This window comes from Ursus americanus, chromosome 1 (assembly GCF_024610735.1).
Source record: "Ursus americanus isolate L20-20 chromosome 1, mUrsAme1.1.p, whole genome shotgun sequence".
Lineage (NCBI taxonomy): Eukaryota > Metazoa > Chordata > Mammalia > Carnivora > Ursidae > Ursus > Ursus americanus.
In genome coordinates, this window is record NC_142127.1 from 93,701,413 (window position 1) to 93,725,102 (window position 23,690).

General features: G+C 44.6%; 1 protein-coding gene across 1 annotated transcript in view; it reads right to left on the bottom strand.

Moving 5' to 3' along the window:
• WDFY1 (WD repeat and FYVE domain containing 1) overlaps positions 1–20,621 on the bottom strand; it is a 46,539-nt gene extending 25,918 nt beyond the window's left edge. Inside the window, exons 1-3 of the mRNA XM_045775266.2 lie at positions 20,384–20,621; positions 5,166–5,233; positions 268–341 (exon numbers count right to left, since the gene is read on the bottom strand). Of these exons, the coding sequence (XP_045631222.1) occupies positions 268–341; positions 5,166–5,233; positions 20,384–20,520 (279 nt within the window). The 5' untranslated portion in view covers positions 20,521–20,621. The remainder of the gene's footprint in view (positions 1–267; positions 342–5,165; positions 5,234–20,383) is intronic.
• Between the last annotated feature and the right edge of the window lie 3,069 nt (positions 20,622–23,690).

Below are 23,690 nucleotides of genomic sequence, written 5' to 3' on the forward strand. Positions count from 1 at the left end.
CCATGGTTCAAGGACAGGGCTGCTGCAGACCATATGTTCACTGTATGAAGGCTGAGCACCAAACCAGCAATCATGAAAGCATTCTGAGCTCTACGACTGGTTTAAAAATAAGCACAAATTAAAATTAATCCATTTTTAGGCCTAATATCTATATTGAATTAAACATTTTTAATGCCAATCAGTCATTCATTGTTCCTTCTTTGAACTGTCCAACAGACACGAACACATGGTGGTCAATATAACGAACACACTCTGAAAGCTACCTACCATCACGGCTCCGTTATCCTGGCCCACAAATATCCGTCTGCTGTCATGATGGTAAGCCATAGCAGAGCAAGGAGCTGCCAGAAAGACAAAGACCATATTACAAGCAAAGCTAAGCATTCTAAGTCATTGTTCAAAATACATTAAAAAGTTATACAATTTAGGTTTTAAAAAGAGGGCAAGAATGTTTTATAGGAAATAATGATGTAAATGGAATATGTTATTGACGTTCTTTCTGTTAAGTTTAAAATTCCAATTCAAAAAATCTTCTACATTGTTTTTATGACTTTGAGGGAAGCAAGCCAGCATGAAGTTTCATCTGGTTGAAACTCCTACCTGTAGGCTGCAGAGCGTGGGGGACAGTGCTTAGAGTAATCTGTTCCCCAAACTCAGCAGGCCAGCCTGCCCCAACCCTTTCCCCGTCACCAGTAACAGAATAGCTAGAATCTGTGGAAAAGGGGTTCCTAGCACCAGAATTCCCATTCCCCACTGCACATGTGAGCAAGCTAGGAAAGCCACTTTGGGATTACGTGTTCTCTTCCAATGGTCAAGAAAGGCTCCCTTTCCCATGACATACACAACCTCAGTTTGTAGTAACTGGAGCTGTGAGGTGTCTACATGTTCGTTTGTCCACAGCAGTGTTGCGTGCCTGGGATGGCACCTGCTTCTTCTCAGGTCCATATCCCCTTCCAGGTTCTACCTGTCTTTCTTCCAGAAAGCTTGGGCCAGAGTTTCAGAAAGGAGAAACTCTATATCATCTCCTTCTGCTAAAAATGAGAATTAAAGTGATTTGGGAAATGGAACATGTAGAAAAAAAAATGTTTGGGTGCATTTCAGCCTAAAGAAGTTTAATTGACCATGGGAGAACCACAGTGAGGGAATACATACCGTGAAACAAACAAACTTGAGTTTACTTTGAGGTAACACTTCTTATAAAAAAAATAAAAGAAAAAAAACCTTACAAATGACGTTACCATTTGAAAACAGTTTAAAGTTTTCTCTCTACAAAGGGCTGATATTTTCCACTGAAGGATGAAAGTAAACTATTAACACTGGACTGCCCCTGGAGTTAAAGACACAGCGAGCCGCACGATCAGATTATGGAAAGAGGCTTTTTTCAGGTGCATTCAGGGCACTACTTGGCTGGTGGTAGGTGGTAGGTGGTAGGTGGTGGTAGACAGCTGCAGCTGTCTGCACACAGAACAATTACACCTGACTGACGCCGGTTACCCCTCACCCACTGCACCAAAGTGGGAGACTATGAAGAATGATCGAGGGGCATCTGGGTGGCTCAGTCGGTGAAGCATTCAACTCTTGATGTCGGCTCAGGTCGTGATCTCAGGGTCGTGAGCCTGAGCCCCGTGTCAGGCTCTGCACTGGCTGTGGAGCCTGCTTAAGATTCTCCCTCTCCCTCTGCCTCTCTCTCTTTCTCTCTAAAACAGGATGATCGAGTTTAAGAATTATAACCACAAAGATACATGTATCTTCTTCAAACACTCTTCAATAACCATCATAAAAATATCTTTGGCAAATCAAACATGCATTGGTGATTTCTGATTCATTGTCACCATTTTTGCTTACTTTTAAGTTAGTACAAAAATCTTAACGGTTTAGTTTTAAGCTTCTTTTCAATTCTTTTTATGTCCAACCCTGTAATAAACTATACAGAAATATGTAACATCCTCTCGTGTAAAATTTACAATGTGCTGAGTAGTTTTATGAGGCTAGAGAATTCTCATATTTAAAAAAGAAAAAAGAAAAGCTTCCCTAATTTATTTGTTCGGTATCTAAAGATGTCCTGGCTTTTTTCCTAGAAGGGAAGCCTCTAATGAGATAAGCAGTATTGATTTAAAAAAAATGGATATTCATAGTTTTATAAACACGTAAAACACAAATCATCTTTCAAATCTGTGGCCTTTTAAAAAGCCATCATCACAATCCAAAATCATACGCTTGAAACTCGAGTTTTGTAAATAAAAGCATTTTTGTTTTTTTGGGATACAGCCAGGCCCCTTCATTTATGTACTGTTTATGGTTGCTTTCATGCTACGAGGGCAGAGTTGAGTGGTTGCCACAGAGACTGTTTGGCCCACAATGTCTAGATATTTACAGGCTGGCCCTTTGCAGAAAAAGTTAGTGCCCACCCATAACTGCGGTGGGCGGCACAGTTCTGGAGTCCGATGGGCCTGGACCGAATTCCAACCACAAGCAACTGACTTGACCCCTCTGGCGTCCGTTTCCTCACTTACCAAATGGTGAAAAAAATCATCTATCTTGTACAGCTGTGTGAGTTCATAAAATGGTATTACAAAAACATAGGCATGAGTCACACTGTGGGTATAGAAACTAGGAGTTACTATTTTTCTTCAGCTAAAACAGATTCTGAAAGTTATTTTTGTTATGTGAGGCAACGTTATGAAACTGGATCTCATACAGCAATACACTAAGGTCTGGCTTACTGATCACTCTGCTAGGTCACGAGAAAAAGTTCAAATTGGATGGTCACTAAAATGTCCTCAACTGGATAATCTGCAGTTTTCAGAGCCAACATGGCACTTCTCATATTTTGAATTGAGTCATTGATTAAAAGTCACTGTAAAGCAGGCATTTCTCATCATTCGTTCATTCTGTTCTCTGCTGGCAGTGGTTCTTACAGTCTCATCAGTGATGCGGTTCCAGATGGAACTGTAAAGCACACTAAGGAAGCATCTGGAAGCAACAAGCTGAATATATTTAGGTGCAATCATGTGGGTGTCAGCCACCCACCACGACACTATGCCTGTTCTTTCCAGTTGTTGCCGATCCTTACAGACACAGCATTCTGGGAGCTGCTTCCAGGGGGTATGTTTAACCCAAGTTAGCAAGGAACGGCAACTGAGAGAGCCAAAGCCATGAGCCCAAGATCGAAAAGCCCAGGAAGAGTGTACACGTCTACCGCTAAATTTGGTGAGAGAAAATACAAAGCTCTACTAACTTTCTGGGCTAAATACAAACGGAGGAGGAAGTGAACTGAATGTAGGACAAAATCCGTTTCAGTCTCTATTCCAGGGAGCATGAACTCCAAGGTTGAGGATGCAAGGACATGAAGCTATGCCGAAAATGTGAAGTGTGGAGGCATGGAAGGGAAGGAGGAATAGGAGCAGTAGCGTTAACAAGCCTGGCCCCAAAGATGACAGAACATTCCCCAGCACTGGCAGGACTTCCTCGGGCCGTTGCTATTTCCAGCTGTGGGACCCACCCCTGGGCCACCGGAAGTAAGGAGGTATCAGTCTGAGAGATGCCTCTGCCCTGCTCCAAAACTATCAAAATTTGATTTGAAAATTTATCCAACGGGCTCTGTGAGTACACGTACTAAGACACCGGGTCGCCGTCATCGAGAGCGAGTAAGCAAGGTTACGCACGCACAGTCCGTGCGGACGTGGGCAGGAGCTGCTACTGCTTGGCACAATAAATCACGATTAGGTTGTCAGGTAGTCTTCTCAGAGGGTACCTACTGTAGGATTTTCTGGCTCCTTTTGTAATAGTTATCTTTACACCAGCGTTCCAAAGTCTTCATGTTCATTCCTTAATTACGAAGACAGAGGTGAGCAGCCTGCCCGAGCTGTCCAGGGAAGGCAGGAAAAATCCCACTCCTGATGGACTCCTGATTTTCTCCAAACGTGATTACAGGAGCCAAACAGTGCACGCACGCCGGAACAAATGCATGAAGGAGAAAGTGCCAGCTGAGAAAGGAGGCACTCAGAAGAATGACCCAGACTGATTAGAGGGGATTTGCTGAAGAATTGGCTGCTCTGTTTGTGACACACTCCACTGCTTCTGGAATACTCTTGAGAAAGCTGGGAACACTGTCAACAGTGCCTGCAACGACCGGCGAGAGCTCTTCCTCAGAGGACTGACCGTGGTCTTCAGAAGGAACAAAGCATCAGGCAGGCCCCAAAGCCTTTTTTCGCTTCCTTGGGGGTCCTCTGAATACTGGAGTGAGCGGCTACGGGTGCCTTCTGTGTGGCCCTTCGGGATAGCAGGACCCAACCCCAGCGTGGGCCTGAGTGGCATCCAGGCCTCCACCCAGGGCTTTCTTTTCAAGAAAGGAGGAAGAGAAGGAATGCCAGGGACGGATGGCAGGGTTGCTCACATCCACACGAAAGCCTGGAACTTAGGTGTAATTTCATGTCACTGCCTCTCAGGGCTCTTTTAAAATCTCATTGCAAAAGCTTTATCTTCTAGATTTATTTTGTGAGCATATTTAACCATTGAGAAAATTCCCTATGTAGAATGGGTCATACTTTGGACCCAATCTCTCAGTAGTACACGGAAGTTTGTGAAAAGGTTGGGCACAAGGCCGGTTATGGGAGCATGGGAGTACACGGCTCTTTCTTATGTCAGCCACTGCCAAGTACACAGTCATTATGAATACAGGTTGGCAAAATAAAAGGAAGGAAAACCTGGGGGCGGTGAGGCATGCCCCTCCTCCTGCCTCTCCTTGTTTTTTCAGTTTTGCTCAAGTCAGCTTCAGTTAAGCCAGCAGATCTGATTTCCTTTGCAAGAGAAAAGGAGTTTTCCTGCAGTTTAGCACAGCCTGTTGGAGTATTAGGCAACTAAGAAATCCATTTTGAAATCTAGTAGCACTTTTTTAAAGAAAGATTTTATTAATTTATTTATTTGAGGTGGGGGAGGGCAGAGGGAGAGGAAGGGAGAACCTCAAGCAGACTCCCCGCTGAGTACGAAGCCCCCTGGGGGACTGGGTCTCAGGACCCTGAGATCACGACCTGCGCAGAAATCAAGAGTCAGACGCTCAACTGACAGTCACCCTCCAGTAGTACTTTTTAACCAGGCATTTTGAAATTTGAATCTCCAAAGGCATTAGACATACTCCCCTCAAGTGGAACAGTCCAGCTACTCACAGGCCATGGTGTGGTAAATGCTGGGCCAGTACTGACCACTGTCTCTTTTCAGCCATACTCGGATGGTTCTGCGGAGAGAAGAAAAGAATGGGAGAGGAGTCTTCAGCACTTTCATCTTAGTTGTGCTCCCGGGAAATGTAATGATTTATTTTCAATCCTATACCAATTGACCTTACAACATTAATCAATTGGACAAATTGGAGAAATACAGCAGCGCCCACAAGTACAGCACATAGTACGTTATATAGAGTTCGCACGTGTGCACGCGCACCCACATGCACCCCATATCCAGCTACATATCTATGACCATATATGGCAAGTTATGTGGTAGCTACGAGTCAGGATTTCAAATAATTTTAATAATATGGAAAATCTTATAAGAATACACAAAGAAAACTTCTGCTTTTCTTAGTAAAAAACAAACTATGCAAACTTGGCCGCTTGCCATCTGAGCCAAATGGGGGGAGCAGAAGACATAAACGGAAAGACAATGCTTCTGGAGAACCGGTAGAGCTGTGCCCACACCGCTGCTCGTTCCCGATAATTCCCGGTCTTCCTGCCCCCAGGAGGAAATCATCCCACGCCAGGTCTCTGGGCCTCTCCTTTCATCAGAACCCTCACGGGGAGATGAGGAAATCCTGCACACAGGCAGGAAAATGACAAATGACCAAAATAGCCAAAGTTTAATATTCCGGCTTATCATGTCAGGAGAACAATAAGGAACACTAGGGCTCTTCCTCCTCCACTCGCAGAAGCTCCTCAAAGCTCCAGGTCCCTTCCACCGCACAATGCCTGGGACCCTCACGGCCTCTCCCCGCAGGGGCCCACTCTCCTTCTGTGCTGAGTCTCACTGGTCCCACTGCCCCTTACTCTTAGCTCTGTCACCATCGCACTAGGATTTCGAACAGCCACGCAGATTCTGGCACACAGTTGGCACTGATTAAATGTCTGCACCTTAAACTGAAACACATAAGACTAAGTGTTGACACTACATGTTTCCATTTTGTTTGACATTCAAGACAAGTGTGACTAGTCTATGAGGATAAAAATCAGAATGGTGTTGCTCCTGGGGGAGGAAGACAGAATGTAAAGGGATAGGCAGGAACTTTCGGGGTAATGGCAAGGCTCTGGGGAGTTGGTTTCATGAGTACATGCATTTGTCAGGACTTGCCCAACTACAATTCAGATCTATACAGATTACTGTATATAATCAGATCACAAGAAAGAAAGACTATATGTTGACCCTCATTCATCCAAATAAATAAGAGGACCTAGCAGCACAGTGGGCAAATTACTACTTTGTATATGAAATGGACACAGGCCTCAGCATAGGAGAAGCCATGTGTACAACACGCCATCTTCCAGCCGCTGCTCATTGGTCACAGTGGAACCTTTGCCAACTTTCTCCACATCCCAGCCCTGATCACAACTGGCTAGACCAGAAATGGGCGCCTGATCCTAGATGGATCAATCAGCTCCTCCCTTGGGAAATCAGAAACAGGGAGAGAGAAAAATAGATCAGTATCTCCAATAGTTGAAAAGGCTGTTTCTGGTCACGTTTTCCAATTTGGACTGCAGAATGTTGCACATCAAAAAAAGGGAAAGAATGAAGTCGACCTATTAAAAGAAGCAGAAGCAAGCTGAAGAGGGTCCCCCATGACCAAGACCGAGCTGTTTCCCTAGTCTGGGTTCCGCGAGGCAGACACCCCAGCATCCTTACCAGAAACACTCTCAGTAGCTTAAGTCAGCCTGAGTTATTTCTGTTGTTGGCAATCAAGCCGGTACTAATACAGGACGTCTGATGACACCAAGAATACCAAACACGGTTTCTTCTTTTGAGCCCTATTAAACTACCTCCCATGTGACGAGGGTCACGAGGCAAGATAATCAGGCAGATTTTCTTTCCAGGTACCTGTATTATGCCAGTAAATTCTGGAAGTCTAAGTTCACATCCAAAATTAAGAGAGGGAGATCAGAATAAAGCATGTAGGAAGGGACCTTTAATTTTTATAGTCTGTAATTCCACATCCTCATGAACGCACAGGCAGCTCAAAGAAGGACTTAGTGGCACATGCTTCCCTCGTGGAAGAAGAGCAATTGGCTGTGAGTGGGGAACCCTAAAGGTTATCTCTGCCATCCAGAAATCTAACTTCGAAAAGCCTAATTTTTATTTCATTAAGTTCAGAATGATATTTAAAATAGCCCAAGGTCAATATGGAAACTACCCAGACCCCAGCATTTTGGGAACACAGTATTATTTCCTTTGGACGACCAACGTGAGTATTACAATTTGGTCTGCACCCAGCTGACATACCGCACACTAGCTGACATACCAGCTGAAACTGGCAAGAGTTAAATTACCTCACATGATGTTTTGTCTGAAAATCGATTACATCCAGGCTGAGAGAAGACCATCCTTGCTTGGGAATCAAGTTCCAAATACACACTTGACCTTGATAGTCAGCTCTACCTCTCTGTATTCCCATCTTCTATCTGGAATTCTGTCCCATCTCTTTTCAAGCCATGCCCTTTCCCTTCCTTCCACAACAATGCTAAAATCTCCCATATCCAAGATTAAATCAAAACAATGTTAATTTTAACCCCTAACATTCCACTACTACCAAGAACCTATGTATTAAACAAAGCCGTATAATTTCTACTAAGTAATAAAAGAATTTGTTGTGTATTGTGTTTAGAATGTGTCTCGACTGGGTAATAAATGGTTGTAAAAATAGGCTTAAGTTGGGCTGCTTATTAAAAAAAAAAAATCAACAGCCTCGAGAGACCAAAAGAATTTACTATTCAGTAAACTGGAAGTAAAATCTATTTAAGTTGAAAGCAACACAATAATACAGTTTAGTAACATTTACAGGACAAAACTAAAAACTCTAGCATGTTATTAATAGACCATAAAATCACTGAGTGTCAAGATCAGACTGTTTTATTTCTACAAAAACCACAATATTTTCTGCCTAGCTCAATGTCGAAGCCACTCTCTCTGAGTTAAATTAAAATATAACAGCTTAACTTTTCCTTTAATATTTTGACAAGTTTACACCCACTCACCTAAACTCATTTTATGCTTTGCTTGCTGCTTATTCTAGCCATTTTTTTAGTGGATTGGTTTTCTTTGACATTTCAAGATCATGCCAATCTGAAAAAAAAGTCTTTCCTTAAAACCAAAACCTCAGAAACATGTTCACCTTTGCCAGGCTCTATTTTTAAGTCGTTTTAAAACAATAGTCTGATATTTTTCCAAAAGGTACTTAGAAAGGAAATGTGTCATTTCTTTCGGAGCCTACATAACATTTTTTCAGAGTTCTCCATGCTACTATTACCTACGCCAATCTCCTCTGCCCTCCTAGTTAGAGAAGCTTGGGCTTACACATAGCTACGGTATTTTCCACGGGTAGGTGAGAAAAGGTATTTCTATATTAGACGGTAATGTTCTATATGCATCACCACACTGGATGCCCACCACCACCATCACTGTATTTGTCTATCGTTCTTCAGCTAGGTGGATGATCCGTTTATTTTCAGGATAAAGGAGAAGCCAAAGTTGGACTGTATTTTTTTATTTTAAATATTTCAGACCGAAATGTGTTTAAAATATATCGCTGTACAGGGCTAAGCAAATGAACAACTGAAAACAACAATAAAATGTCATTTCTAGGGTTCTCGTAATTTTCGGCCAGCACTGTAAATCAGAACTAACTCTGGTGAGAATTTGTTCCATGTACTGAGAAAAATGTTTCCTGCCTAATACTGCTGCTGCTACTACTACTACTAATAGTACTGACAACAACAAAAGATTTAGGAATTCCATGCTTGGCAACTGATTCTGAAGAAATTATTTAATAGGAAAAAAAGAATTACACATTACAAAAAAGTTCCTATGAGCATTATTCAAAGGAGTAAAAACCGGGGGGGAAATGTTAAATAATGAATGGGTTAAAGGCATATTAATTCAATAGCTTACGTAGTCATTACAAATAGTTCTGAAAATCATGGGTTCAGATAAGCTATTGAGTTCGTATGCTTACGCGGTCATTAAAAATAGTTGCGAAGACCATGAACCCATGAGAAAATGTTTATGAAATGTTAATTTTTTTGTAAAAAATAAAAAGCATAATGTAAAATGATAAATCTAACTACTGTAATTGGGCTGAGCCAGGCTGGATAGGGCACGTAAGAGAGAAGGAACACACCCGTAAAGCAGTGGAGGTCTTCAGCTCCTTTGGGGCTGGGGGGTCCTGGAGCCCTGAGACTCAGAGAACCGCAGGGTCCCCAACCTCCACTCAGTAAGCAGAACAAGCCAACAATTAAACAACTCCTCCCGAGCCCTGAGGCACTCAAGGATGTGTTTGTTCAACTTCAAGGCAGCTATCTAAATGTGAAGACTGGGGGCGCCCGGGGGGGGGGGGGGGGCTCATTAAGTGGCTTCCTTCGGCTCAGGTCATGACCTCCAGGTTCTGGAATCCAGCCCCGCATTGGGCTCCCTGCTCAGCAGGGAGTTTACTTCTCCCTCTGCCCCTCACCCCACTCATGCTCTCTCTCTTTCAAGTAAATAAAATTTTATAAATAAATAAATGTGAAGACTGTGCACTCCCTGGGAATGTGTCCGTTAAATCATTCCCAACAAGAGCAAACAAGGCTGAGGAGTAAAACAGGCCTCGGACCGAAGCTCCGGGGCACGAGCAGCACTGGAATCAGAGACAACTTCAAGTAGGCTGCAGCCACTTCTCTTTAGGAAGGCAGAGCCTAAGAGGCTCTGGTCATCGCTCACTGAGAGCTCTCCTTCCGAGGCTGGTACTGTCTTCCACAGAAACTCCTGCCATGGGTGAGGCCTGGGCGTCTGGAGCTTGTTGTGCCCCCATCGAGTCTAGTCGGGGATCTGATGCATCCACGGAGGTCAGTGCAGAGGGCCAAGGATGCCCAGAGCTAACACAGAGACACAGACCCACGGACCGGGACTCCAGGGCTAGAGGGGCCGGGTGGACACAACCTTGAGAATGTCACCCCCCAAGAGAAGTGAGCAGGGGGCACAACTGGGTGAAGGAATCAGATGCAGAAAGGCAGGAAAGAGAAGACCCCAAAAGACAGAGGGCTGCCATGCCTGAAAGACACAAGGCAACCCACCGTGCCTCTGGACACATGGGTCCCTCCTTGACTTCTAAGTTCACAGCAGTGAACTGCAGTGGCAGACAAAGCTACTTCCCGTATTCTAGAAAACACATCAGGATCCAAGAAAGGCTACTGTCGGCTGAGAACATGATGCCACATCCTCATGCAAAGACGACGGCCAAGACCTGCATTTTATACCCACGGAGGCAAAGGTAAGGAGAGTCAAAGTCCCAAATCAAACAAACCAACGTAAGTCTGTTTAGTTCTTTTATCCAACTGTACTGCTCTTTTATCAGAGGATGATGAAAATTCACATTTCAAAACATTACAAAAGTAAATCATTCAAAACAAAGCAGCTTTATATGGTAAATAATAAGTAAAACAAATTAAAAAAACAAAACGCTTTTCAGAGAATTCCACGTTTTATCCTCCAAAGTAATAACCCCTAAACAATAAGGAGACATGAAGAATTAAATTACTTTTTCACTCCAAACAAATCTAGAATGTGGAAAAGTCTACGTCTAACTTCAAAGCTCTCATTTAGTTCAAAGAAATCCTAACTTCTGTGCCAAATAGCAACAGTGACTCTAACAAAATCTCTCTCAATTAACATGTATTTTGTTTTATTTCAAATTTTTATTTAAATTCTAGCTAACATACAGTGTAATATTGGTTTCAGGAGTAGAATTCAGTGATTCATTACTTACATACAATACCCAGGGCTCATCACAAGTGCTCTCCTTCACCCCATCCCCCATCGAGCCCCTCCCCCGCCCACCTCCCTCCAGCCACCCTCAGTGTGTTCTTTATGGTTAAGAGTCTCTAATAGTTCGTTTCCCTCTCTCTTTTTTTTCTTTCCATATGTTCATCTGTTTTGTTTCTTAAATTCCACAAATGAGTGAAATCATACAGCATTTGTCTTTCTCTGACTTATTTTGCTTAGCATAATACACTCTAGCTCCATCCATGTCATTGCAAATGGTAAGATTTCATTCTTTTTGATGGCGGAGTAATATTCTGTTATATATACACACACACACACGTATGTACATATATTACATATATATATAACGCTCCAATATATATATAATATATATACACATACACACACATCTTCTTTATCCATTCATCAGTTAATGGGTATTTATTTTTACAATAAAATAAGCTAGGGAAGAGAAAAAGTTATTAAGAAAATCATAAGGAAAAGAAAATACATTTATAGTACCATACTGTAAAAAATCCACATATAAGTGGGCCTGCACAGTCCAAAGCCACGTTGTTCAAGAGTGAACTGTACTTCCTGTTTTAAGCCACTGAATTTTGAAGTGGTTTGTTTCATAGCAATAACTAAATGATACTATGCTCTTTCAAAAACAGAATACCTTTTTTTTTTAAGATTTTATTTATTTATTTGACAGAGAGAGAGGGGGGAGAGAGAGAGAGAGAGCACGCACACACAAGCAGGGGGAGTGGCAGGCAGAGGGAGAGGGAAAAGAAGGCTCCCCACTGTGCAAAGAGTCCCACACAGGGCTCTATCCAGGACCCCAGGATCACTACCTGAGCCCAAGGCAGACGCTTAACTGACTGAGCCACCCAGGCACCCCTAGAATACCTTTAAGAATACTTACGATTCTGACCTTAAAATGAAGCATAAAAATAGCATATGGCATTTACTGAGTATCAAGGATTTAAAAGTACTAAATAAACAAGTAAGTCCACTTTAACTTTGACCTGACAGGATCCTCACTTTGCACAGATGCTAACCTGAATCCCAAGAAACTAAAGAAGTTACTGTAAAGCATAAATGAAGTTATGACTCTTAATTAAATAATATTCAATATTTTTCATCCTATCAAGGATCAAAATTCTGCATGTTCTTTTACCCCACTACAGTAAATACATGAAAAGAAGACTAAAAACCACAGGTCTGGTTAAGAATGAAGTATTTATTCCAGCGAGACTAGTCTGTGATCTTCTCAAAGATATGCCTGATGATCAGAATAGGTAGAAAAGCTCCTTTCATTTCTTCTAGTCCCTTTGACTCCCTCAAAGAGCTGATTAAAAGCAAGTTAAAAATGTGCTTTAAGAAATCACCAAGTCTATAAAGCCTCATCTGTTTAAGCTAGAGAGAGGAGGAACGAAGATTGATTCCAAGCATGGTTCTTCTTGTGAAAAGCACTGGCCTGCAAACCAGAAGGCATCTTGTGGGAGTACTGATTAATATCATTTTTAAACCAACTCCATGAGGCCACACATCTGGATTCAATACATTTTATTCTCCAGTATGATTACCTTGAAAATCATGCCCACGCTTTGATAAATAGATTCAAAAAGCACACCAGTCCTTTGGTAAAATCCCAAGGCCAAATTCTGTCTTGCCCGACACATCAGCATTTCTAAAACAAGATCTTTTTCTTTTTTCTTCTTTTTTTAAGTAGGCTCTGAGCCCAGTGTGGGGCCCACTGCGTGGCTTGAATACACGACCCTGAGATCAAGACCCGAGCTAAAAACAAGAGGTGGACGCCCAACTGAGCCACCCAGGTGCCCCTTTTTACATTTCTCAAAAAACACTCTAATTAAACCAAAACAGCTAAATGAAGGAAATTCAACCATTTTTACATTATAAACTGATATACCAGGATTACTGAATTAACCAATTAAAGACAGAATACAGAGGATAGCACATGTTACAGATTAAGCCCAAGGCCTGATTCTTTTAAATTCTTACAATAGTAAAATTTGAGGAAATCTGATTTTCCAGTCACTCTTAGGGCTGCTGATACTATTTCATATCTTGATAAATCACCAAACGTTTCTGTTACCTTCAGCAAAGGGTATTTTTTCCTACTCTGACTACCTCCAGGGGCTACAGACACAATGTGTCGTTCTAGGAGCCTCCATGCTTTCTCTAACATTAGGATGTGAGCCTACAAGAGAAAGAAAAGGATATGGTCATCAGTGCAATCTGCTTTTATCAAATAAATAGCAGTTTCCTTTCAGCCAAGTCTCCTGAACTCTGCCCTCTTCATTCCTGCTACAGAAAGAAGCCTTTCTCCTTTGGTAACAAAGGGGGGAAACACTAGATTTTTATTGAATTGACTATCTAAACGGAAAGGCAGGGGAACCAGCCTCTTTTTACCGAGGAGAATTAGATTGGCTGAGAAAAATTTAAATTTCCAACTCCTTTTACAGTCTAGGGAAGGAATTCTGAACAGCTTCAACTGCCCATGATGGTGACTCTCAGATTCCTGATTTTGACACAGGCAGATTTCTATCCCGAGCGGAAGGCCACTTACGAGGCATCTCCACCAGCTCCTAAATGAGGAATGCCCCTCCAGAAGCCAGATGGATGGTTTTCTACTTGCAGATGTTTTCTTTTTCACTTGAGGAACCTTCCTGCTGTTACCTGTTCACCGTCAGCATCAAAATGATTTTCTGTGACCTCTGTGCCAGCAAGAAGGCTAAAAGCCATCAGAACCTCTAGCGGCAGGAACAATCCAGGCAGGATGCCGTCCACGTAGGGCCCATGCAACACTTTCTTAACTTACCAAAAAAGTTCAAACTCTATCCATAGCCTACGTGTCTCGAAACACAATGTTAAACCCCCCAAAAGCAGAGTTTGAGGCAGTAAGGAAGAGTAGCCTTGTTTCCAATTCTGTTCCACGCTTCTTTCTTCCTACCAGGTCTGTTTATTGATTCCCTCGAACAGTTGAGAGACCGCTGAACACCTGCTTTCCTTGTGGGAGTCTGGACTGTTGGCAAGTGCCAGGCAGAGGGTACCTACATGACCAGCCCCTAATAAAAGCAGTGGGGACAGAGTCTCTAATGAGCCTCCTGGGAGACAATATTTTACGCATGTGGTCATAACTCAGTGCTGGAGGAATGGAGCTCTTCCTGTGTGACTCTCCACAGGGCAAGGACTCACGGAAGCTCACGCTGCTTTCCTCTGGACTTCACCCCATACCTTTCCTCCCACCGATTCTGTTTGTGTCCCTTTGCCGTAATAAATCATGGCCCTGAGGACGACTGTATGTTGGCAGTCCTCCTAATGAATCAACAAACTGAGGGGTGGTCTTGGGGCCCCCGGAACACAGCAGGGCAAAGATTTTATAATGGAAAACTCATGCCTGACATGACTTGTGACCAATATGGAAATGATGAGAAGACACAACCCAAAGATAGTTACAAGAACTTAGGTTTGTAAGTGACTTCCAAAATGGTTATTGTCCTACTTCATACAGAAAAAAATTGTTTTATTTACACACACATAAAGCAGACATCTTTAGCTTTTGTTGAGATTAAAATTATTCCATGGGAAATAATAGTAGCCAACACATACACAGTGCTTTCCCTGTGCTGGGCACTGTTCAATGCACTTTGCATCTTAATTAATCCAATTCTCACAAAACCTTGAGGTAGGTACTGTCCCCATTTTGCAGATGAGAAAACTGTGGCACAGAAAGAATAAGCAACCTGCCCACGGTCACGCGGCTGGGATTCAAACGCAGGCATTCTGGATCCAGAGTCTGCTCTCGACTATGCGATAAGAAAATGATCTTCACAATGAAGGGCCATTCCAACCACAGAGGAATAAATGCTTCCTGCCTTCTCACTTCTTCCTTTTATTTTCTAACACAAATCAGAATCTACTTTTAGGCACTGTGTGACAACAAAAACACAGCAGTTAACACCCCGGGTTTCTGTAAAAGTCAACAGCTTCCAGCTATGGCAGGTTTTCCCCTAAGCATAACACTTAAAAATCAAGTTGTTGATGCAAAATTGCTTCCACGCGAACAGTTAGCAAATATATAATTTTTCCCTCAAACTACCTTAATACGCTTAGAAATGTCGGAAAGGAAACAAGTATATCAGAGTAAATAGCTGGTATAACAGCAGCAAGAAAAGCAGATGCTGGGGGCGCCTGGGTGGCGCAGTCGTTAAGCGTCTGCCTTCGGCTCAGGGCGTGATCCCGGCGTTCCAGAATCGAGTCCCACATCGGGCTCCTCCGCTGGGAGCCTGCTTCTTCCTCTCCCACTCCCCCTGCTTGTGTTCCCTCTCTCGCTGGCTGTCTATCACAGAAATAATAAATAAAATTTTTAAAAAAAGAAAGAAAAGCAGATGCTACCCAAATACGTTAAAAGTTGGATTTCTCTAATTGTTACTGTTTACCAGCCGAAGTGCAATATCCTACAATATTGCAAAACACAGCAGATCTGCCTTTGCTTGACTTCGGCCAGGCAACTGAGCACCACCGTGGCCTCCGGGCCCCTGATGCAGCAGCATAAGCACGCTCGTCCTCCAACTGTTTTCCAAAAACGAAGACGGCAAGACCGCAGCCTTATTTCTAAGGCTTTTTCATACAATTTTTTCTTTTAAAAATTCTATCCTTCTGCTTTCTTTTATGAAATTTTTGGTGCAGTCCACAGCAAAAAAAAAAAAAAAGTCAAAAGGCAAACGTGTCCAGGGAACGGGTTTCCCGTGGTCTTACCACATTTCAGTTTTGTTCGGAAAGCTGAGTCTCGTTTTCTGTTCCCACTATCAGGAAAATGATTGCTGTAGTTCAAGTTCTTCAACTTACCACTCAGGTTAGTACTTCTATTTTTAGAGTTTCCTGACTAGAGAGAGAGACAGTCCTACTTTACTGATTCAAAACTTTTTTTTTTTTTTTTAAGCTTTACAAACGTAGCATACTTGTTGGCATGCTGAAAAATGCCGGTTCCCAAGTTCAGGCAACTGCAAACTAAAGTTAAAAACACAAATTCAGGTCTCGTGTAACAAAAGAGTTTGGGGTAATTAGGACTCTAACAAAATCCAGGTGAAGGCGCACAAGAGAGAAGTTGCCATTTTCTGCTAACCCTTTGTGGCACAGGAACTCTGCCGGTTTCGGATCAGACCACCAAGCTCACTGCCCAAACCATTCCCAGGGACTCCAGGCCAGGCCGACGGAATTAGGCTCGGTATTCCACGTGGGTTTAATACCCTTTGAGGGGATCGTGTGTATTCAGATTTGTCTTACACAGTTTGGTTTTAATGGGAAATCGATGGGAACATGTAAATGACTCCAGGCAAATACATCCCGGAAACTGACAGAAAAGAGGACGAAGTATAATGTGCTCGCTCCCAGTGGGCTTGCACAGGCAAGCACCATGACGAGTAACTCTCTCGTAGAAAGTAGTTCTCAAAGTGGGGTTCCTGGACCAGCAAGAACAGCATCCACATCACTGGGAACTTGGAAGAAATGCCAACTCTCAGGCCCCACCCCAGCCTCACTGAATCGGAAGCTGATATGTGCTCAGGTATGTGAACCACCGTCTAGAAAGACCGGATAAATAGGTACATGCAGCCTAAACCAGGGTGTCTCAACCACGGCGCTCCCGACATCTGGAGCTGGTACTTCTCTCTGTGCGGTACTTACTGTCCTGTGCGTTATAGGACACGGAGCAGCATCTCTGGCCTCTACCCACTGACGCCAGCAACACCCTCCTGTAGTCCTGACACCAAAAGGTCTCCAGATCCTGCCAAATGGCCCTGTGGCCAAAATCACCTCTCCTTGCAAACCACTGGCCTCATTTAGAAAAATGGACACTAACTTCAGGTGACCCTCACATCTTTCACTTTTTCTCTCAGAACACTCTTGAGCCAGTTCTCACTGCTTTTAGCTTTTATAAAACGAATTAACTTCAGCTGGAGCCCACTTTAAATGTTAGTACTGTTCTGAGCATTAAAGCAGAAGTTATACAGAAAAGGTAGAAGCTTTGTTTAAACAAAACAAAACAAAACCCTGAAAACTAAAAGAAGGAAGGATAACTAAATCACAGCAAAAGGTAGAATCCTATCATTTTACACCTGCTCCTGGACAGTCAATCGTTGACAGATGCTGCCTGGATACGGTTTCTTCCCATGTGCAGCACAACTGCACGCATGGCAGAAAGAACTAGAGTCTCCGATTCAGACCTGGGTTCAATCTTAGTCCAATCACTAGCTACGAGGCCTGGGGGAGTGACTGCAGTATCCTTTGTGCCTCCGTTTCCTAAACCGTCAAAGGCCCGCTGCAATAGGATGCATATGCCCACCTTCTGTTCCAGAACACCCCCAGCGGGGCCTGGGGACAGCACCTGCAGTTACACGCACCGCTGCTTCTGCAGGAGAACGCACGAGCACTCACACTGCACGGGATAAATAAAGATTACAAGCAGTCTTGTCTCTTCAGGGCAAGTTTTAGCATCAGTAAGTTTTCAGGCCCAGTTTACAAACACACAAACCAACCCACCTTTGACTTTTAGAATACACTGAATTTTGGAGCTACTGATAAGGGAAGTGACTGTACTCCCCGCCTCACGGCGGGGCGGGGGGGGGGGTAGGGGGTGTGAGGACTGGATGCAGCCACGTACATAGGTGGGGATGGATGGATAGAGAGAAGGGACTTTTAAAAGGTTAGCCATTGTTATTTCCAAAGTATAAACTCTGATCATGTCACTTACTTTGAAATCTTTGATGGTTCCTCACTACATGCAGACTAAAGTCAAATTCCCAAGAGTGGTGCACAGGGAAGGCCCTTCCAAAACTGGACACTAGGCCTTCCAGCTCTCAGGACTCTCCCCTGCCATGGCCACTCATACACCCTTTGATCAGGTCAGCTAGAAGTAACTGTGGTCCTCTATTGCCTCCTGTTCTTTCCATCTGCCTGCCACAGGGCTGTGCACCCTCCTTCCTTCACACAGCCCACTCCTCTATCCAGTGACATCTCCCAAGGCTGTCCTTAAACCCTGGCCCTTGAGGACACTCTTTCCTCTGTGTCTCCCCAATACCCTGGAAGCTGAGATCACAGGGGCATCTCTTCACCAGTCTGTCCAGCCCTTTGGAAACAGAGATTTTGGCGTCACTGTCTTTCTACCCCACAGGTCCAGCCCACAGTATCTAATAAGTACCTGTTTGATGATTAAGGGCAGTCAGTGTTCTGTTTCCCTAATATGCTGGTTTCATCAGGTCAAGGGCCATAAAAATCAATGAATCGGAAGTCAGGAGGGCAGATGCTGTGACTTTTGATCCCTCTTGTATTCCCTGAGCCTGGCACTCAATAGGTACAGTATTTCTAAATCTATGAATGAATGAATATATGAATGCATGAATGAATAATTGAAGTATATGACACGTATCTATGACAGTGTAAAGACGCACCACCACATCCAACAACAAAAAAAACCCACAGCCACGTGCTTTCATAAATCCCATAAAGTAAGGCACCTGCTCAAAAATGTCCTACCTTCAAGGAAGCTCCAGGGACCCGAAACACAAATTAGAAACACAAGGCTCCAACCCTCTCCTGGTCCTGTCATCAGCCAGGGCCCTGCTGGGCCCCAGTGAAAAAATGAGCTGATCTAAGGCTCCCCCAGAACATTTCAGTCCCAGAGCAGCTAAGTAATCACTTCCCATAAAACATTTATCAGCACTGCTCCTGGACAGTAATTTCAAATATTCAGCAATCTACCCAATGTGCATGAGTCACGGATAAGATATTTTACTGAATAAGATAACTAAGTTTTATAAAATGTTGTCTGCATCTAAGTTCATATCATGCAAATATCATTATTGTGTCCTTTGCCCTTTTTTTCCACATTCCCTTCTTCTCCCTGTGGCCCATGCATCCCCTTCTCCTTTTCCCTTACTGCTTCTGCACACCAGCACCCAGGTCCTTCCAATCACTCCCCACCCCCTTTGAGGTCAGCTACATGCAAATAAGCTGGAAAGACTACCGCCTGCTCACAACAAACCGACTCAAAAAGCAAAATACAAAGGTCAAGTAGGCACTGGGGGCTTTAGGTTTTCTGTTCCCAATCAGGACAGGCCCTCAAAAGCTTCAACTACAAAAGGATGGTCTATGCTGTCAGCTCTAAGGGGACAGCAAGTACGTTCCATCTTGCAGAAGGCCTTTATGACTTTTGGAATATCACCATTTAAGAGCACTCATTGTAGCAAGGAAACACAATTTCACTCAGCAAACAGCAGTCTTTTCCTCCACATTTCCACTGTAAAGCCACGAACCTTTTAAACGTTTAGGGTTTTAAAAACACTAAGGTTTTTAAAACAAATAATATCTCTGCAATCCAATCACACAGCCCTGGGCAGACCAAGGAGCTGGAAAGAGATGACTTTAGGTGCACAGAAACATGCTTTAGCTATGAGTTTAATTCTTTATGGCAAGTCATACTGGTTTGCCGTTAACGGTGAAAAATAAATTTTTCTTTAAAATAAAAGCACCCAACCTTTTCAAAAATAAGTCTCTTTTACGAAAACAAACAAACCAACAACTATGTAGTAAATAAAAAGAGTTCAGATGGATCTGGCAGCTGTAAAAAAATAACTGATCTAGGGAGTTGGTGTTGCGCGAAAAGAGTTGTCAACCCCAGAGTAAAGCAGAAGTAAGAGAGTGAAAGCCCCCAGAGGTCTGTTAAGAGAAGGGAATCCCTGGCACCAGGACCCGCGGTAACCTGCCTCCAGTGCTCCTGGCTCCAAGGCTTGGAACCTACCGCGGAGTGCGAAGCACCCCCCCACCCCCGCCCCACAGAGATCGCGACGCTTTCGAGGAGCAAGCAAAACCCCACAAAGGAGAGCAGGGACGGGGTTCCCGGGCTGGAAGGGGCGCGATGGGACTGGGGTTGCCAGGCTGGAAGGGGCGAGGATCCGGAGCTAGACAGGCGCGTGGGGGTCACTGACCGGAGGGGCTCAAGGGGACGGGGGTCCCCCGCTGAGGGGCGGGTCCGGAGTCCCAGGCTGGAAGGGGAGAGGATCCCGAGCTATACGGTGGCGCGGTGGGGGTTCCTGACTGAAAGGACGCACTACTGGGACAGGGGTCCCGGGCTGGAAGGACGCAGTAGGACCGCGGGGCGGTCCGGAGGGGCGCGGTGGGACCAGGGTCCCGAGCTAGAGGGTGAAGGTCCCAGACTGGATGGGGGCGGCGAGATCCCCGGGGCCGACGCCTACTCTACGCGGACAGGGACGAGGCCGCCGACCCCACTGCCCCCACACCCCGTCGCCGGCGGGAGTACGGGCCGTCCCAATCGCGCCTTGGCCGTCCACCACCCGTCGGCCCTTACCTGTCCTCGCTGGCCGTGATGACGCCGTCCTCCTTGGGGATGAGCAGCGCCGCCGTGACGGCGTCCTGATGCCCCTCGATCTTGCTCAGCAGCACCGGACGGCTGCTCTGCGGCCTGGAGTGGATCTCGGCCGCCATGTTCGCGCGGCGGCGGCGGCGGCGGCGGCGGCGAAGGCGGCGGTAGCAGCCTCCCCGGCGGGCGGCCCATCAGCTGATGGCCGGGCGGGCGGGCGGGGACGCGCCGGTTCTGCTCCGGCTCCCGGGGCCGCGTGGGCGCCGCGCCGCCGTAAGCTCCCGAGTGCTGTCGCCCGAGCCCGTATTGCCTGGGGAAGCCGCGCAGCCAAAACTCGGAGGACGGGAGAGGGCCCCAGAAGGCGTCTGCCCCGACTGGGAACATGAGAAAGGTTGAAAGGTGAAGGCATTCACCCAGGAATGGATTGAGCAGTCGGAAAGGACGAGGACTTGTCCTGCAAACAAGAGCCATCTGGAATTAATAATACTACATTGTGTTTATTCTAAGAAGCCATTGTTTGGAAGACGTTCCGAGATGTTGGAAGTGTGAAAAAAATATAGTGCAGTTTAGATCCTTGAAAGACAGTCAGTGACACTCATTGAGTGGTGACTATATACCAGACGCTATCCCAGTTTCTTTACACGGATTGTCTTATTTAATGTTGATAACAACTTTAAGAAATGGAGAGATATGTGCTCTTGTATTCTCATTTTAGAGACGAGAAAACCGGACCACGGAGAAGTTAAATCACTTGCTTAAGGTCGCACAGCTATTAGAAAGAGAAAAGCACCCCTGGAACTCCAGGAGCTGGCTTGGTAGTATGAGCCAGGCGTCTGCGTTGCTGGGAGCTGGCCCGGTGCTCACAGCTGGTTCTTGCGGAACATAAACACTAGACAATGCCACTCCATAATCATAGATAAACACAGCAAAACATGAAATTGTTCCAGCCACAAAAATGAACAAACATCCCTCTATTCTGGCGAATAAGAGTGACTCCTATTTATTTACCAATTACAGCATTAGCCTCTGCCTAGTCTTCCTCCCTCTAGACAAAATTAAAACCTCCCATCATAGAATTATCCCCATTTCCTGATAGCATCCAGTCCCGTCCAGAAGAAAGCCTTTTTTCCTTAAACCCTCCCTAAAATCACCTAATACAAACTTAAATCCCACAATAAGTTCTTTCAATCACCAATGCCCATGATACGCCTTCTCCTGCCAATAAGCAACCAACCCAACACGTTCAACTACAAGTGTGTTCCTGGTGGTTTTTGGCTGGAGCACATCAGTAGCTATTGAGTTAAAGGGTCATCATGGGGACCCAGAAAATCATTGACTCCAGAGACCTCCCTCTCCAACCCACACTCCCCCCCAGACACACACACTGTATTATTCTGACTCATAAATTGCAGAATTCCAACAGAGCTGTGCCATACACAGGGCTATCCAGCAGTTAAAATGTGATTAGTCCAAATTGAGTTATGGTATGAGTGCAAAATACACACCGAATATTAAATACTTAGTACGAAACAAAACAAAAAGATATTTCATTAATGATTTTCATATTGGTTACATGTTGAAATGGTAAAATTTAGATATATTGAGTTAGGTATTTTAAAAATTAATGTTACCTGTTTCTCGTTATTTTTTAATATAACTAATGAATTTTAAATCACACATGTGTTTCACATAACAGTCATTCGTGCATTTATTCATTTATTCAACAAACATGTATACCTACTAAGCACCGTATGCTGACAAGATGAATAAGACATGGTTCTTGAAAGGCTTTTACACTGTGATGACTAGACAGGCTGCTGAATGACATTTTCAAACAACAAATATTTATCGAGTGCCTGCTATGAGCCAGGCACCATTTTAAATGCAGCTGTGCCCCAAAGCAAAAAATCACTCTACCATTAGAAAGTATATTCCAGGGGCGCCTGGGTAGCTCAGTCATTAGGCGGCTGCCTTCGGCTCAGGGCGTGATCCTGGCGTTCCAGGATCAAGTCCCACATCGGGCTCCTCCGCTGGGAGCCTGCTTCTTCCTCTCCCACTCCCCCTGCTTGTGTTCCCTCTCTCGCTGGCTGTCTCTCTCTGTCAAAATAAATAAATAAAATCTTTAAAAAAAAAAAAAAGAAAGTATATTCCAAGGAAAGAACCAGATAATAAAATAAATAACTAAATTATATAGTATATTAGAAGGTGTTAAGTGCTGTGGGGGAAAAAAAAAACCGCGAAGGGTGATAGGGACGATAAAGGGTAATGCAATTTTAAACAAGATGGTGTGGCAGATTTCAAGCTGCACTCCACAGATCCGCCTTCATTGAAGGGAGGAGGTCAGCAGACACTCTTGGCTTGCAGCTCCCTCAGGGTCTGCTTCGGCTGCAGAGAACCACCGTGGTTCAGCCATGCCCTACATGGGGCATCCCAAATTCAGTAACTAAGAGAGGAATATAAAGGCCTGGCCATGTCAGTCTGGTGCAAGGCAAGCTGATGAGCTCTCTCCCAGATTGCATCAGGCCTGTATTGCCACTGACTTCTGCCGAATCCTGTTATATCTGCCTCTCTTCACAGCTGTGGATTCCTAAGAAATATCCTGCACACCCTTCTCTGTCCTGGCATCTGCTTCAGAGAATGCAGCCTGAGGGAAGGCCTCATGAAGTAGGTGCCATCCGAGCCAAGAAGAAAAGTAGGGAGCAAACCATGTAGAAATGTGGAAGAAGTTCTCTCCAGAAAAGCAACAGCAAGTGCTAAGGCCGTGAGGTGAGAGCATGCCTGGGGTTTTCTAGGCCTGGCAGGGCAGCCAGTGTGGCTGGAGCAGAGTGAGTGAGAAGTACAGAGAGACGAGGAAGAAGGGTCACCAGACAGACCATGTCAAGCCCTGAGGCCATGGCAAGGACTTCGGATTTTACTTTAAGTGAGATGGGAAGCCAGTGGAGGATTTTGAAGACAGAAAACTTAATCTACCTTCAGTCCTAAAAGGGAAGGGTGTCAGTAGGGAAGCCAATAAAATAAGGCGGTTGACAAGATGATGATGGCTTAGCATACAGTGCAGGTGGTAAGAAGACAGTGGAGTCTAGACATTTCTGGAAGGTGGAGCCAATGAGCTTTGTTGGACGTGGGGTATGAAAGAAAGAGGAGTCAGGATTTGTGGCATGACCAACTGGAGGAATGGAGCTGCCCTTTTACCAATCTGGGGAAGGTGTTTGGGCAAGAAGACAGGCAGTTCGGTTTTGGATTCCGAGGGCTTAGGGGGGCCCGACTAAAGTTGGGTCAGGGGGAGAATCTTTGC